Here is a 17037-nt window from a genome sequence, read left to right on the forward strand (position 1 = left end):
CCTCACAAAGCTGCGATTTATATTACCTGGAAGGACTGACAAACCAGCAACTACCAATATGTCTGGCCGTCATACCTTGCCTTGACTGAAATAAACATTTATTCCATTGCCACTCCGGGGTCTGAGTCTTGAAACTTCCCCAGGAGCACATCATCCTAAGGGTACTTGAAATGGTGAACAAATTCTGGCCTTGTCAGCAAGACTCAGAAGTGATTAGAAAAATAGCAGGATTATAGTAACTACTGGTGCTTTAATAGTTTCTTCACCTGGGCAGTGAAAAAGCATATGCAATTATTTTTAAAAGAAAAGGCAATGCATTTGATTGCAGAAACTGTAATTGAACTCTTTGTTCCTGTGCTACTTGCATTGAAGATCTTCCTGAAGGTTTCAATGCATTTTTTCTTCGAAATAGTTCACTGGGAAAGTACCTATCATTTTAGTTGCAGTAATTCAGCTGTCACAAAATAAACAGAACAAGGGAATTGAGCTCATCTTCATACCATTCCAAATATCTCAGTCATTTTTGCCCTGTACATTACAGTCAGTGCTATAGGAGGCAAATTCTTTTCTTTGGCTTGGCTTCGTGGACGAAGATTTATGGAGGGGGTAAAAGTCCACGTCAGCTGCAGGCTCGTTTGTGGCTGACAAGTCCGATGCGGGACAGGCAGACACGGTTGCGGCGGCTGCAGGGGAAAAATGGTGGGTTGGGGTTGGGTGTTGGGTTTTTCCTCCTTTGCCTTTTGTCAGTGAGGTGGGCTCTGCGGTCTTCTTCAAAGGAGGTTGCTGCCCGCCGAACTGTGAGGCGATTAAAACATATGGTTAATTTTCTCAGCTCTCTGCCATATCACCACTGCTTCTGCAAATGTTCTCGTTCAAATTCCCTGGTGCTCTTCTTTCTTTGCGCAATGGTACTTTGTGTCAGTCACTAAACTCCACATAATCCACATCTCTGCTGGGCTCAGTTTGTGGACCACTATAATGTCTTTATATAAACATGGATGGAATGCAAATGCTTGGGGTACACTGAGCGTCTTGAAGCCCATATGGGAGATTGGAGTTATCCCCAATTGTATCAAGCACATTCCAACAAACACATCATCTATTGGGAAAAGCTCTATATTGTCTGCTGCCTTATAGAGACGTAGCACAGTTTTCCTGGACATTATGTAACCACCACCTCCAGCATAGGTGGGATATTTTAGATGTTTATACATGATTTCAGGGATAAAATACTTAATGTTCTTATTTCTTTTTGGTTTAGCATTGTATATGACGTGCCCAGCCAAAAGGTCCTGATTCGGATCAAAATCTTTCAGATATTCTAACACATTCATGGTGTTAACAAAGACATCATCATCTCCCTTTAAAACAAATTTTGCTGAGTGACAGTCTGCAACAAACCATCTGTGTAAGTGAATCTCCTTCAATGTCAAGTTGAAAAAACTGTCCTGGAACTCCCACTGAAGGATGTCACCAAACTGCCTGGTTTCGTATGCTAACAAGCGTTCCAGTGGCTGGCCTCGGAAATCCTTGGTATCTCCCAAAAGAAATACTAGTTTGATTTCAACTCCATTGATAACTCCTGCTTTTCCCCAGGTGTTACGTATTGTGATCCGCCTGTCTATGTTGGAAGCTGTAGATTTAATAGCCAAGAGTAGAAACAATTCTTCAGTACATCCCTTTGGTTTCAGCAAAGTTCGGAAAGTCCTGCAGTGCTTATATTCCAAGAAGTTCTGGTACATCTCAGGTAGTTTGGCTGACTGTTCGGTGAATGATTTATTCGGTAAGCACGGGCTTGCCTCAGTCACTTCATTACTAACTTCAGCAACCATGGTAGGATGTGTTCTTTCATTATCCTTGTTGATTGATGATGTTTTGCTTTGCCACTTGAAAACCAGCATAACAACTGATGCGGTCAAAGCGAAATATAGCGTTTTCCGAGTTTTCTTTAAAAGCATTCTGAAAGAACTTGATTCTGCAAAACAACACAAAGTGAATTAGGATGTTTTCTCTCTCTCTCTCTCTCTCTCGCTCTCTGGATGTTTTATACAATACAGATGAGGAAACTGAATTTAAATAGTTTAACTTCACAAACAATCTTCACCACATCCTCCAAAATATTCTGCTATATTAATGTATGTGCCCCAATGTACATAAAGACTTCCCGCTTTCTTGTCATTTTATTTAACCCTTGCTGTCGCAATATTACATCTGTGTTGCAATAGTGGCTAAGTGCTTTGACAAATGGATGTATATTATTCCTTTAAGCTATGGAAAATAAGGTCATTGGGTAACAGAGTGAGCATTCACCCTGCATTTCCCAGCATACTTTGCAGATTGCCTGACCTCAAGAACCAGAGGTTGAAACAGAGATTCTGAAGGGTTTTATTTTCATTGTAATTTTTAAAGAATGAACTTGCTTTTAAATGGAAATGTCATTTCAATGGCAAGCCATCTAATGTTTAAACCAGTGGTTCTCAACCTTTTTATTTCCACTCACATACAACTATAGTATCAGCAAACAAAACTGATGCCTGAGTTAGTCTAATCAACTCCTCCGTCTTCTTCTGTCAGCAGCTATGTTCTGCTTGTTTAGCTAAGTTGCTGTATCCAGCCACTACTAGGTTTACTTTTGAATGCATGCACTTCTCAACAGTGGCGCCAGCTTCATGAAAGCTTGCTGTATCTCAGTGGTTCTCAACCTTTTTCTTTCCACTCACAGACCACTTTAAGTCATCCCTACACCATCGGTGCTCTGTGATTAGTGAGGGATTGCTTAAGGTGGTCTGTGAGTGGGAAGGGAAGGTTGAGAATTACTGCTCTAGACCCAATTGTTACTGAAAGAGTTTGCTTGAGAAAAATTGTCATTGGCCCATTTCCTTTGGAGTTATGAAACAATCCACATAATGAGTCAACTAGGTACAATTAAAATGGTGGTTTTCAAACTTTTTCTTTCCACCCACATACCACCTATTTGCACTAATCATATTTGATTCTCCCCACAATCCTATCAGCTCCTGCTAGATCCCATCACTCATCTGTACTCTAGGGGCAACTTTTAGCAGCTAAGTGGCATCTCGATTTACATGCCCCAGTGAGCTCATGAGGAAAGCCCATGGTGTAACACTACTTGGACAGGATAGGCACCAAGCCAAAGCAGGAGGCCTCTCAGACTGAACCCCAGTCTGCTCTCTCAGGTGCATTTGTCAAAGACAAGTTGGGGGATTCTTTCCAGAGCTGAACCAACATCAACTTCAGCAAAGCAGATTATTTGGTCAGTGTGAGAGAACAATGATGTTCCTGCACTTCCTGGATTAGATCAATAATTGCACTTCAAATGTATTTCTTTTCGCCATTATGTCATTGAAAATAAGAATGAAGCTTTGCAGTGCTAATCGATTCAAACCTGTTCTGAAGCAACAAAATGACAGCAACTTGAGAGTGCTGATCCACAGCGATATGCCTTTTAATGCACTCAAGAGCTAGAGAAACAGCAGGCCATGCAGCTTCCTTTATGGCAAAGATGCATGTGGTAAAACATTGTTATTTATCATTGTCTGGTCAGACACACCTATTGGCTGGTTGCACCTGTGGCCCCTCTCCACAGCCCTCTGCCACTCAGTGCAGGACAGCTGAACAGTAGGGATATTCTATGTTCTCGAGTGAATTATAGCCTTTTGGTTTCTCCACAATAGTCTCCTGAGTGATGGATGGTGCAGTAATGTATAACCAATGTTTCAATCCTGAGCCCTTTGACAAGATATGAATAAAAGAAACCCAGACAGGGGCTAAAACCCTAAAATGGTGGGGTGGGGGAGGAGCACAGGCCAACAGGCAAGAAGTCATAGGTGGATGTGGGTGAGGGGGCAGGTGAGAAAAGCTGAGAAGTGATAGGCAGAGGGGATGGGTCTCTGAATGGAGAGGGAAGGAGGAGGGAACTGAAGAAAAGGAGAGAGGGATAGGGAGAGAGAGAGACGATGGCCTTGACCTGGCAGCCACATTTTTTTCATGCACCCTGCAGGGCCCCAAGATTCAACACTCCTTGGTCTAAAAAGAGGCCCAAGCCATTGTTGAGGCAGTGTGCTACTGGCGCTTTACCTGGCTCACTCTGAGACTCACTCTGCTGACTGATCAATGCGCTGTCGCGCTCACGTTCAGCAATCAGCAGCGGGGCAAAATCAAAAATGATAAAATACTGCGGTGGAGAATAGAATTATCTGCCTATAACTATGACATCCTTTACCAGCCGGGGACACTTAACAAGCCACCAGATGCCCTGTCCTGTGGGACTTGTGCCAACACCCAGATCGACCGATTGCAAAACCTCCGTAATGATCTCTGTCACCCTGGAGTCACCAGGTTGTTTCATTTTATTAAAGCACCCAACCTGCCTGTAGTGATATGTATATACTGCTGCTGCTCTGTGAGTAAGTGCTGGCCCACCCACTGATGACTTGACCCCCCCCTCTAACCCCTCCCCCTGTGACCTGGCCATAAAGGTTGACCTCCCTACCCACTTCCATTCATTTGAGCACATGGAGTTGGGCCAGCTGAAATCTAGTGTATTAAAGTCTATCATTCCTCACTCAGCCTTTGGAGTCATTGATAGTACGCATCAATTTAATTCACATTAACATTTTCCACACGGGATGGACAAGCTGCTGAGACCTGACAGCCTCGAAATCGATCCACAGATGCCTGGAGCTGCCAAATGGTATAAGCAGTGGATTGCCTGTTTCAAAAACTTCCTCAAAGTTGCAGCGAGACTGGTGGACTCAGATAAAAAGAAACTCAAGGACCTGCAAGCTAGAGTTGGCCACCAAGTGTACCTGGCAATCAGGAACTGCATGACCTACCCGGAGGCCATGACTGAACTCCGTAATCTCTACCAATCCCGGGTGAACGAAGTGTACTCGCAGTATCGACTGGCCTCGAGGAGACAGTAACTCTATGAGTCCATGGATGAGTTCCTCCAAGCACTGTATGACCTGGGGAGAGACTGCTGGGGCACTGCTATAGCTTCCATGCCCGTAGCCCAGTGTGTGGAGGAGCTGGTCTGAGATGCCTGCGTGGCTGGAGTGAGGCATGCATCGAGGCAGCTCGAGGAGGACATGCTGCCCCTGAAGAGACCTTTGACTCAGCCCAATGCAATGCTGACAAGATCGCTGGTAAACATAGAAACATAGAAGATAGGAGCAGGAGTAGGTCATTCGACCCTTTGAGCCTGCTCCGCCATTCAACGAGATCATGGCTGATTTTAAAGTTCAGTACCCCGTCCCCGCCTTCTCTCTGTGACCTTTAATACCCTTATACTGAAGAAATAGATCTAATTCCCTCTTAAATATATTTAATGAACCTGCCTCCACTGCCCTCTGTGGCAATGAATTCCACAGATTCACCACTCTCTGGGTAAAGAAATTCCTCCTCATCTCAATCCTAAATGGTTTGCCTATTATCCTCAAACCATGGCCCCGGGTTCTGGATTTTCCCATCATTGGAAACATCCCATCTGCATCCACTCCGTCCAGTCCTGCCAGAATTTTATGTCTCTATGAGATCCCCTCTCAATCTTCTAAACTCCAGCGAGTACAATCCCAATTTGCGCAATCTTTCCTCATAAGTCATTCCTGCCATTCCAGGTATCAGCCTGGTGAATCGCCTCTGCACTTTCTCCATTGCAAGAACATCCTTCCTTAGATAAGGTGACCAAAACTGCACACAATACTCCAGGTGTGGTCTCACCAAGGCCCTGTACAGCTGCAGTAAGGTATCCTTGTTCCTATACTCAAACCCTCTTGATATGAAGGCCAACATACCATTTGCCTTTTTAACCGCCTGGTGTACCTGCATGCTCGCCTTCAGAGACTGATGTACAAGTACCCCTAGGTCTCTCTGCACTTCCCCATCTCTTAATCTATTGCCATTCAAATAGTAATCTGCCCTCCAGTTTGTATTACCAAAGTGGATAACCTCATATTTATCCACATTGTAGTGCATTTGCCATGTATCTGTCCAGTCCCTCAATCTATCCAAATCATACTGGAGCTTCCTGACCCCTTCTTCCGTGCACACAACCCCTCCTAGCTTAGTGTCATCTGCAAATTTGGAGATATTACATCCAATCCCCTCATCCAGATCATTAATGTAAATTGTGAACAGCTGGGGTCCCAGAACAGATCCCTGTGGTACCCCACTGGTCACCGCCTGCCACTCAGAAAATGAGCCATTTATCCCAACTCTCTGTCTTCTACCTGCCAGCCAGTTCTCAATCCACATCAATACTTTGCCCCCAATCCCATGAGCCTTGATTTTGGAAGCCAGTCGTTTATGGGGGACCTTATCGAAGGCCTTTTGGAAGTCCAGATACACCACATCCACTGGCTCTCCCCCATCTATTTTACCTGTCACCATCTCAAAGAATTCCAATAGATTTGTCAAGCACGATTTACCTTTTGTAAATCCATGTTGACTCCGTCCGATCCCTTCTCTGCTAGTCATATGCTCCGCTATTACATCCTTAATAATGGATTCCATCATTTTGCCCACTACTGATGTAAGGCTCACCGGCCGATAATTCCCCGCTTTTTCTCTACCCCCCCTTTTTAAATAGTGGGGTAACATTAGCTACCCTCCAATCCATGGGTACTGATCCTGAGTCTATCGAGTTCTGGAAAATAATTCTTAAAGCATCTGCTATCTGAATGGCCACTTCCTTGAGTACCCTAGGATGTAGATTATCAGGCCTTGGGATTTATCTGCCTTCAATCCCATCAATTTCCCCAAGACCATGTCCTTAGAGATACTGATTTCTTTCAGTTCCTCCCTTGCATTAGTCTCTATGTTTCCCAACATCCTTGGGAGGTTATTTGTATCCTCTCTTGTAAAAACAGAACTAAAGTAAGAATTTAATTGGTCTGCCATTTCCTTATTCCCCATTATATATTCCCCTGATTCCGACTGCAAAGGACCTACTCTGGATTTCACCAATCTTTTCCTCTTGACATATTTATAAAAGCTTTTGCAGTCGGTTTTTATATTTGCCGCAAGCTTACTTTCGTAATTTATTTTTGCTCTCTTGATTAATCCCTTTGTCCTCCTTTGCTGCATCTTGAACTGCTCCCAGTCTTCGGTTGCGGTACTTTTTTTGGCCAATTGATATGCTCTCTCTTTGGACCCAATGCTGTCTCTAATTTACCTTGTTATCCACGGTTGAGTCACCTTTTTTGGTTTATTTTTATGCCAAACCGGTATAAACGATTTTTGCAATTTCTCCATTAGATCTGTGAATGCTTTCCATTGTCTATCCACAGTCAACTCCCCCATAAACAACACCCAATCAATCTTACTCAACTCCCGTCTCATACCATCATAATTCTGGAACTCCCACTGAACAGGGCCTCCACATGCAGACTGTGGGCACTGCCTTGTTGGGAACTAGCATCACAGACGATCTCCACGATAGCGAGCCATGACCCCACTGCTGCCACTGTCAATCGGACACCCGAGGTGCCACTACTGCGGCTAGCTGAAGCACCCCAGACAACTCTGTCCGGCTAAAAAGGCGACCTGCTCGGGGTGTGGAAAGAAAGGGCATTACCAACGTGTCTGCAATTCCTCCAAATCCTCCTAACCGAGCAGCATGGTGCTGACGTCACAGCCGGCCTCGAACGGCTCAACCCTGTGCATGACCCAGTGTCTCTTCCACCTTCCTGGGTGACATCATCTCCACTTTCCACCACCTGGATGACATCACTTCCTTCTTCTTCTTCCGATGCGACAATGTGGTCAACATGGAGACCACCATCTTACCAGTCGGGTCTCCCATCTGACAGTGACGACAATGACCCGATTCTGGCTTCTGTGACCCTGAACCATGCAACCCTCATCCGATCGCCCACTCGATGATGGAGATCAAGATAAATGGGAAAAAAATTAACTGCCTGTTTGTCAGTGGGAGCACAGAGAACTTTATTCATCTGGACACTGCCACACACTCTCTCTCTCTCTCTCTCTCTCTCTCTCTCTCTCTCTCTCTCTCTCTCTCTCTCTCTCCCTCTCTCTCTCTCTCTCTGTCAGATCCATGAGCGGCACCGACTCTTGTAGAGCTCATCGAAAGAATCAAAGACTTGTTGATCCAAACCAGGGCTTTTATTAGCAAATGTCAGGAGCTCTTCACAGGTGGCCGACCAGTCCGGAATTATCCGACCTGGCTAGGGACACAACCCTTTAAGGCCCAGACAGTAGGCGTGGCTAAGCTCTCAGCCAATCGCTGTAAGCACAGTCTAGATACTGTAACTATATATACTATATACATTGGTGATAGATTTGTACTATCACATTCACCCCTTCTTGGAGAACTGACCCTGGAAAAAAAAACAAAAAAACGAGGGAGAGAATGAAAGGAAGGGGTAGGTTAAATACTGTAGCGGTCAGGGGGTCTGACCATCTGGCGTGACCGCCGTGGTGCCGGAATTGGGGTCGCTGGAGTGGTGTCGCCAGCGGGCTCATCGGGTGCGACCGCTCCTTCGCTTAATTCCCCAGTCGTGTTGTTGGCAGGGTGGCCCGGGTCGTTGGGGTGCTGTTGGTCCTTCTATTGCGGCCCTTGCTCGAGCAAGTGCAGCCTCACTTCGTTTGATCGGAGCCCGGCCACATAGACATCCCGGATGAGATCATTTGTGATCTCGGCAGCAGTTTTGTCAACACAGTTACAGTCCTTGCCCAACGCCTTTACTACTTGTAAATATGCCCTGCTGGACTCGCCGGGCTGTTGCTTCCTCGACGCAAGCACGAGCCGGGCATGAACTCTGTTCACCGGTTGATCATACAGTTCTTTCAGTACCTTTATGGCTCCGGTGTAAGTGGTCTCATCCTGGATGTTCTCGTAGACTCTCAAGGACACCATAGACAGCAATGCTGTTAGACGCTGGTTATCCTCCTCCACCCGAATGAATCTCAGGAAGTTTTCAAAGTTCATCAGCCAGAACTTAAAGGCTTTGAAGGCTGCAGCTGACTGTGGGTCGATATCAAGTTTTTCTGGCCGAGTCAAACGCTCCATCCCTTTCAAAAAAAATTCTTTTTCTTTTTGCTAATAAAATTGTAGAGCTCATCGAAAGAATCAAAGACTTGTTGATCCAAACCAAGGCTTTTATTAATGAAAGACAGGAGCTCTTCACAGGTGGCCGACCAGTCCGGAATGATCCGACCTGGCTAGGGACACAACCCTTTAAGGCCCAGACAGTAGGCGTGGCTAAGCTCTCAGCCAATCGCTGTAAGCACAATCTAGATACTGTAACTATATACACGATATACATTGGTGATAGATCTGTACTATCACAACTCTATGGTCACAAAGGACCAATCTGCTGAGATCTGGGGGTACTGTGTAGGTCGTTAATGGTGGGGCAGGGGAGGGGTGAATGTTATGATAACTTTAATTTGCTTGTGATGCCACAGATCTGTGTGCCAATACTCCTGGGCCTTGACTTCCAGAGCCAGTTTAGGAGCGTGATGATGGCGTTCGGACGACCACAACCACCCATAACAGTGTACAACCCCCAACTCACAACCCCCTCCCCCCGACAGCCGGCCCCTGCCTGCAGCCTCTCCACCCTCTGCATATCCCCTCCATCACTATTCGAGAACCTGAGGAATGGGCATGTATAAAGTCCAAGGTTCAGCGACTCCTGGTGGAGGGGATCAGTGCTCCCAGTTCGAGTCCATAGCCCAAGTCATGGTGGTCAGAGACGGAGCAAACCCTGTATGGTGATAGATTACAGCTAGACGGTCAACCATTTCACCCAGATGGATGCTTAACCCCTCTCCAGATTGCTGACATGGTCAATAAAATTGCCTAGTACAAAGTGTACTCCACGATTGACCTGAAGTCAGCATACCACCAACTCCACCTTCGCCCGGGGGACTGCAAATATACCACCTTCAAAACGGATAGCAGACTTTATCACTTCCTCCGGGTCCCCTTTGGAGTCACCAACAAGGTCTCAGTGTTCCAAAGGGAGATAGATTGGATGGTATACAGGCATAAACTGACAGTGACGTTCCCCTACCTTGACAATGTCACCATCTGCGGCCATGGGGTCCATGACGCAAACCTGGCGAAATTTCTCAGCACAGCCAAGTTCCTGAATCTGACTTATAACAAGGAGAATTGTGGGTGTTTAGTACCACTCATCTGGCCCTCCTTGGATCTGTCGTGGCGCATGGTGTCATTGCCCCTGACCCCGACCGCATGCGTCCCCTTATGGAGCTCCCGATACCACACAACCTCAAGGTGCTGATACGGTGCCTGAGGTTCTTTTCTTACTATGCCCAGTGGGTGATCAATTATGCTGATAAGGCCTACCCCTTAGCAAGGTCCACCAGCTTCCCCTTATTGGCAGAAGCCCAGGCGGCATTCGACCAAATCAAAGGAGGCATCACAAAAACCATGATGCACACCGTGGACGAATTCATCCCATTCCAGGTGGAGAGCGATCCCTCCGACTTCGCCCTGGCCACCACTCTCATCCATGCAGGCAGGCCAGTAGCATTTTTTCCCCGCACCCTTCACAGACCTGAGACATGGCACTCCTCATTCGAGAAGGAGGCACAGGCGATCATTGAGGCCTGGAAAAGATTTACCCTGCTGACGGACCAACGGGCTGTCGCCTTCATGTTTAACACAAAGCTGCGGGGTAAAATCAAGAATGATAAAATCCTGAGATGGAGAATTGAGCTCTCCATCTGCACCTGTACTGGCCAGGCAAACTCAACAACCCCTATCCCAGGGGACATGGTCTTAGCATCGAGTGATGGAACAAAGAAATGCAAAGTTGTGTTTCCCTGGAGAAAATAACCTGCAATCTGAGAAGCAGATTACTTTTTGTAAGCTATGGCAGCCATACATGTGCTACATAGGTGCATGGAAGTAGTTGCTTTCCTTGTTCCCTGCTGCCTTTCCCTCTCCCCCATGTTGGTCCTGGTCAAGAATGAGTACCGGCCTGGAAACCATCCATTGAGCTGCAACAGTCCCTGCCCTTTTGTTTTTCTTTCTCTTTCTCTTATTATTTGTTTTTTATTTATTTATATTTATTTTTTATTGTTAATGTTTGTTATTGTCATTGTAGTATGAGTGAACCATCTTGGTTTATAGGTGGGAGGAGGGGGGTTGGTAAAGACATGAGCTTGTATATATAGTCATAAAGAAAAGGAATACATGTAAATGTATATGTGATTGTGAACTGCCATCGATGGCAGGTCGCGGCATATGATTGTACAAGCTTGTGTGAAAATATAAATAAAATATTTTTTTTAAAAAGCCACTCGCCCCTTTGAATGACTCAGTGTCGACTTTAAAGGACCCCTGCCCTCCACCAACCATAACATGTACTTGCTTAACTTCACCGACGAATACTTCCGCTTTCCATTTGCCATCCCCTGCTCGGACATGACTGTTGTCACAGTCACCAAGGCCCTGCGCAGCCTCTTCACTATATTTGACATCCCCAGTTATATCCACAGTGACTGGAGACCTTCCTTTATGAGTGACGAGCTGCGCCAGTACCTATTGGCCAGGGGCATTGTCATGAGCAGGACCACCAATTATAAGCCCCGGGGTAACGGGCAAGTGAAGAGGGAGAACGCTACAGTTTGGAAGGCAGTCCTCCTGGCCTTGCGGTCAAAGGGCCTCATAGTCTCCCACTGACAGGAGGTTCTCAGAGACTCTCCACTCTATCAGATCCCTGCTGTGCATCGCCACTAACGCTACATCACATGAACGTATGTTTTCCTTCCCCAGGAAATCTGCAACAGGCACCAAACTACCGGCATGGCTGATGTCCCCAAGGCCCATCCTGCTCCAGAGGCATGTGAGGAACCATAAGACTGACCTGTTGGTCAAAAGGGTCCACCTCCTCCATGTCAACCTCCAATATCCTATGTGGTATACCCGAATAGACACTGGGGACTATAGGGACTTGACTCCCTCAGGAGCCCTGGAGACTGCTGCTAATCACCACACACCCTCCTCACATGATGCACCCAACCTCTGGTATCCTGCCTCAACCCCGAGGGAGGATACACCAGGCACGGCGCCCAACCACCAGCACAATGCTGATGGATACAAACAGGCACCCGAGACCATCCAGGACTCCACTGCCGCACCACGGATGCAACTGGTTCTACGATGGACCCCGCGATCGACCAGCCGCCTGATAGGCTGAACTTAAGACTTATAAATTGTAAATGTATAACTTTGTGAGTTCCACTTCATCCTGTGGGACTCTTTTTAAAAACAAGGGGTGAATATGGTAAACCATGGTTGGGTATAATTGTCTGGTCAGGCATAACTATTGGCTGGTTGTACCTGTGACCCCCCCCCCTCCCCCCCCACCACAGGCTCCAGTATAAAGGTGGCTGTTCCACAGTCCCCTGCCACTCAGTGCAAGACAGCCGAACAGTAGGGATGTGCTATGTTCTCTAGTGAATTAAAGCCTATTGGTTTCTCCACAATAGACTCCTGAGTGATGGACGGTGCAACAATGTATAACCAATGTTTCAATCGTGAGCCCTTCATCAAGGTATGAGCAACAAAAAAAACAGACAGGCAAATGGTGGGGCAGGGGGCGAGCACAGGCCAACAGGCAAGAGGTCATAGGTGGATATGGGTGAGGGGGCAGGTGAGAAAAGCTGAGAAGTGATAGGCTGAGGGGATGGGTCTCTGAATGGAGAGGGATGGAGGTGGGGAGCTGGAGAAAAGGAGAGAGGGATAGGGAAAGAGAGAGATGAGATGGGAGGGGCCTAACAGAACATCGACCTCAGGTTCCCATTAGGCCTCTCCCCTCTCCTTATCCTTCTGTCTCCTTTCCTCCAGGTCTACAGAGCCACCCCAATCAATTCTCAACCTTTCTCTCCTCCCATCCTATCCATGCCTATGGCCTCTTCATACTGGCATGTGTTTTTCCCCTTCCTACCGTACCCCACCCCCCCACCCCCAGCCTTTCTGTTCAGAGACCTGTCTGCTTTTTGATTTTACCTTGATGAAAGGGTCAGGGATTCTACCTCACCATCAAAAGGCATAACCAATTTTGCACGATCTGCAACTTTACTTATCAAACCCTTATATTTAAGTTTAAATCATTAACAGGCACAATAAAAAGCAAGGGACCCACACCACTGCTAACAGATTTCTGAACACAATAACACTCAGTGACCATTAGCCTCTGCATTCTGCTACTGTAACAATGTTTATCCAATCTCCCTTTGACATCCATGCACCCTTTGACTAATGGTCATGTGGGATACTGTGAAAAAGCATTGCTAAAATTCAGGTCAGAAATATAAAATGTGCTTCCTTCATCCTCTCTCCTTTAGCATGGCAATATTCAAAGATCGACGGGGTAAATAGGTGGGGTGATATGGCCTCTACACTGGCCGCACTCCTACCAGCCTACTGCAGAGGGAAACCACTGTACCTGCAGGTAGGCAACCTGGGAGGCTGGCCCCACCTACTCACTGTCAATCACCAGCTCATATAAAGACTCGAGCCAGCCCCCTTTGGGAGCAGTCAGGCAGGTGGGGCCAGGAGTGTCCCTGAGACCTGGTGTGTACAAGTTTAAGCTGATTAAAGCCCATTGTACAGCCTGTGGACTTTGTGTCTGAATTCATTGCACAGCAGTCCTCACAATAGGTTAATGAATCACATGGGTGCATTTGAGCAAGGCGAGCTTGTGGGCTGGGAGGGCCTGTTACCATGCTGTATCTCTAAATTAAATCAAATATAAGAGAGCTTTAAGGTGATAATGGGAAAGTTGAAAGGAGATTTACAGGGTAATTATTTTTACATAGAGAGTGGCAGGAGCCTGGAAGGCAATGCAAGGGGAGGTGGTGGAAGCAACTGCAATGGCAACCCTTCGACAGTCACATGATCAGGCAGGGACTGGAGGGACAAAGAGCATGTGCAGCAGAAGACATTCTCGGCCAAAGGGCCTGTTCCTTTGGCCTGCTCTTCTTTGTTCTATGAAGCCAGCTCAAGAAGTGGGCTTACATTAGTAAGACATGACCTTTCCTTCATAAATCCTTGCTGGCTCTCTTTGATTAACCTGTGCCTTTCTGAAAGAAGTTTATCTTGTTCCTCTGTATTTATTTCAATAATTTGTCCTCAATGTCAAAACAAACTATTATTCATTTAATTTTTTCCTCCATTTTTAAACAAGGACCCAACATTGTCTGTCCCCCAGTTCTCCAGCTCCACTCCTGCAGCCAGGGCTGATTTAATAATTAAAGCCTCTGCAATTTTCTCCCTTGCTTCTGTTAAGAGCCTGGTATCAATTTGTGATTTATCCATTTTCAAAGATGTTATCATCCGGTTGTATATGTACAGTCAGATGTCAATGCACTTGACCTTGACAGTTTCCTGTCTGTGTGAGCTGCTTTATTATAACATCTACAAATCTCAGAAATCCTAAGCTAGATGCACTCTGCTGGACGGACTCAGTGGGGTCAAGCAGCAGCAGAGGGAGAAAAGAATAGAGCGGAAGCTCAATGATCTGCTGAGTTGCTCCAGCAAATCTTTGTCTGCTCAAGATTCCAACGATTGCAGTTTTTGTGTTTCATTGCAGTCTCTCAGGTCTCAGAAACCCCAGTCAGTTCTTTTTAAAGCAAGGCCAGGTACAAGTTGGTGCAATTTCCTGCATCAACTGTACCTCACACACAAAAATTACATAGATCTAAACCAGAAATCTCAGAAATGCATTTCAGATGTGGTGTGGAGATTGGAACCTTTCAACACTGGCTGTGTACAAGGATGGGATCCTTCTGGGAGGACCTGGGGGACATTCTGAAAAAAATTAGAAAGATGGATTTTCCACAGGATTCGGAATTGTACCTTCTGGGGAACATTATGGACGTGAGCCTTAGACTGTCCAGATACCAAATTCAGTTCATGAAGGTCACCTTGTCGGTAGCCAGGGAGTGTATAGTGGTCAAGTGAAAGTCCAACTCCAAACTAAATATTACACAGTGGAATATGAAAATACAGAGTTGTAAACCCCTGGAGAAAAATCACGTACGATTTAAGGATTAAATATGACGCATTCGCTAGGGTGTGGCAACCTTATCTAAAATATATTGGTTCGGAATAAGGATACTGAAACAATCCATCCCAACAGGGAAGTGCTTGGGATTAATGAAGTGGGACGTGGTGCAAACGACATGCTCTGTTAGTCATCTTTTTCTTTTTATTCCTTATCTTTGGTTATTCAGTTACTTCGGATGTTTCCTTTCCTCTCTCCTCTGCTTTTTCCTAGGTTTCTGTAGGGGGTCATTGACCCCACTGGTATTTGTGTTTTTCATATCTGTATAATTTATATGTCTTTATTTATGTTGTATCAGGGCGGGGTGGGGGGGGATGGATGGGAAGGGGGATAAGAACAGACTGCATCTTATACTGGTGTTGGAAGAGCCTGTAGTGTGCGTTTGAATTTATAGGAGTTGGTGAAAATCAAAACTAAAATTTTTTTTTTAAAGTTGAAGTAAAACATCTGTTGCACTCTAAGATATGCGGCAAGTTCCTGTGTGTGATAATGACAAGTTTTTATTTAATAATGTTGATTGAACTAACAGGTAGACCTCTGCTGCTCTTTGAAATGTAAAGCATTTCACTAACAGCAGATGGAACCTCTCTTATTCCTGCACTCAGTTTTTTTTCTCTCTCAGATGAGTGTTGTTTGAATCAGTTTTTGGTTCAGATGCAAGAAGGTTATCCTCAGATTTAGGACTGAGAATCAGTTCCTTTGCATCCTGTGATATCTCTCCTCGGACGTGGTGAAAGATCCTCTTGCCTGACATGGAGATAGTGGTCTTACAGAAGAATAAATTTAGTAATCTTGCGCATCTCAGACAGAAAGGTATCTGGTAGTTCACAGAGGTATTTTTTGACCTAGTAAACCAGACTCATTTTGCACTTTGCAGTCTTGTAAGATCTTGCAGTGGATATTTTATTTTTGATTAAACTTGGCTTCTCAGGGGAGAAAATCATAATTTAATCAAGGAATTAAATTTCTCCTCAGAGCGACAGACTCTTGCCTCCACTCCGTGTATCACGATAACACAACATCAGGCAACTACGTCCTCATACATTTATGTTCGAAGGCTACTAAAACTAGCTCTCAGCATTTATATGAATTCTAGTCTGATGCAAGTGCAGATCTGGAGTAAACATTTTTGTTCAATACAAGTGATAAGCATTAACAATTTTTAAAGATCACCACAGGTCTCTTACCTTAAAAGGGTACAAAGTAATACTTTAACTACTGAAACTCTGGTGAATGGTCAGAATAATTACAACATTATGCTTAAGTCAGTAGAGTCTTAACATTTTAACTGATTCAATACCAAGTCAAGACAAAACAAAGACCATTTCATCTCATCATCTTAGAAAGAAAACGCTGATATTGGCACCTGGGTGCTAATTCTTAAATACCAGAAATGAATCAAATAATATCAAGAGTGTGATTTGGTCTTACCTGGTTAAAGACTCAGGTTGGTTTTCACAATCCTTGCTGCAAGCCGGTAATTTTAAATCAAAACCCTTGAGGTAGGAAATGTGGTAGTTTTCAGTGCTGCTTTCTTCCACGCATGAAAGAAACTAACGTCAGTAAGATGCAGAGACATAGACTAAGCCACCATTCCTCAGGGACCCTGATACTGTGTAACTATGGAGATCAGGGATAGAGACACATACACGGAAAGTGTACTGGTGAATCAATGGCAAAGAACAAACATCAGGAAGTGGAACATTTGGTTAATAATCTACAAATCTGCAATATCTATAACTCCTAAATTCCTTATTTGCAACATTTCAGTACATGTTCCTTTTGCTAATACATATCTCTACAAACTAATAGTGAATGAGTGTGGAAGCCATGCACTTCTTCCAAAGTAAAAGCAGCAAAAGGTTTTCAGGAGTGCAGATGAACAAGGCCTTAAGCTAACAAACAGGACTCTCTTTGCAGAGCCATGAAATTGAAAACAGAGAAACTG

The 17037-nt window shown here is 45.2% G+C and overlaps 2 protein-coding genes across 2 annotated transcripts in view; one reads left to right on the top strand and one right to left on the bottom strand.

Annotated features, from left to right (window-relative positions):
* Positions 1 to 17037, top strand: part of LOC138761331 (diablo IAP-binding mitochondrial protein-like) — an 86116-nt gene that overhangs the window by 40581 nt on the left and 28498 nt on the right. The gene's annotated exons all lie outside the window — the stretch shown is intronic.
* Positions 318 to 16711, bottom strand: LOC138761330 (N-acetyllactosaminide beta-1,3-N-acetylglucosaminyltransferase 4-like). Its single transcript, XM_069933258.1, has 2 exons — positions 16521 to 16711; positions 318 to 1975 (listed from the first exon to the last, which is right to left on the bottom strand). The coding sequence occupies exon 2, from the start codon at positions 1956 to 1958 to the stop codon at positions 873 to 875; it is 1086 nt and encodes a 361-aa protein (XP_069789359.1). The 5' UTR covers positions 1959 to 1975; positions 16521 to 16711; the 3' UTR covers positions 318 to 872.

This window comes from Narcine bancroftii, chromosome 4 (assembly GCF_036971445.1).
Source record: "Narcine bancroftii isolate sNarBan1 chromosome 4, sNarBan1.hap1, whole genome shotgun sequence".
In the NCBI taxonomy this organism is placed as follows: Eukaryota; Metazoa; Chordata; class Chondrichthyes; order Torpediniformes; family Narcinidae; genus Narcine; species Narcine bancroftii.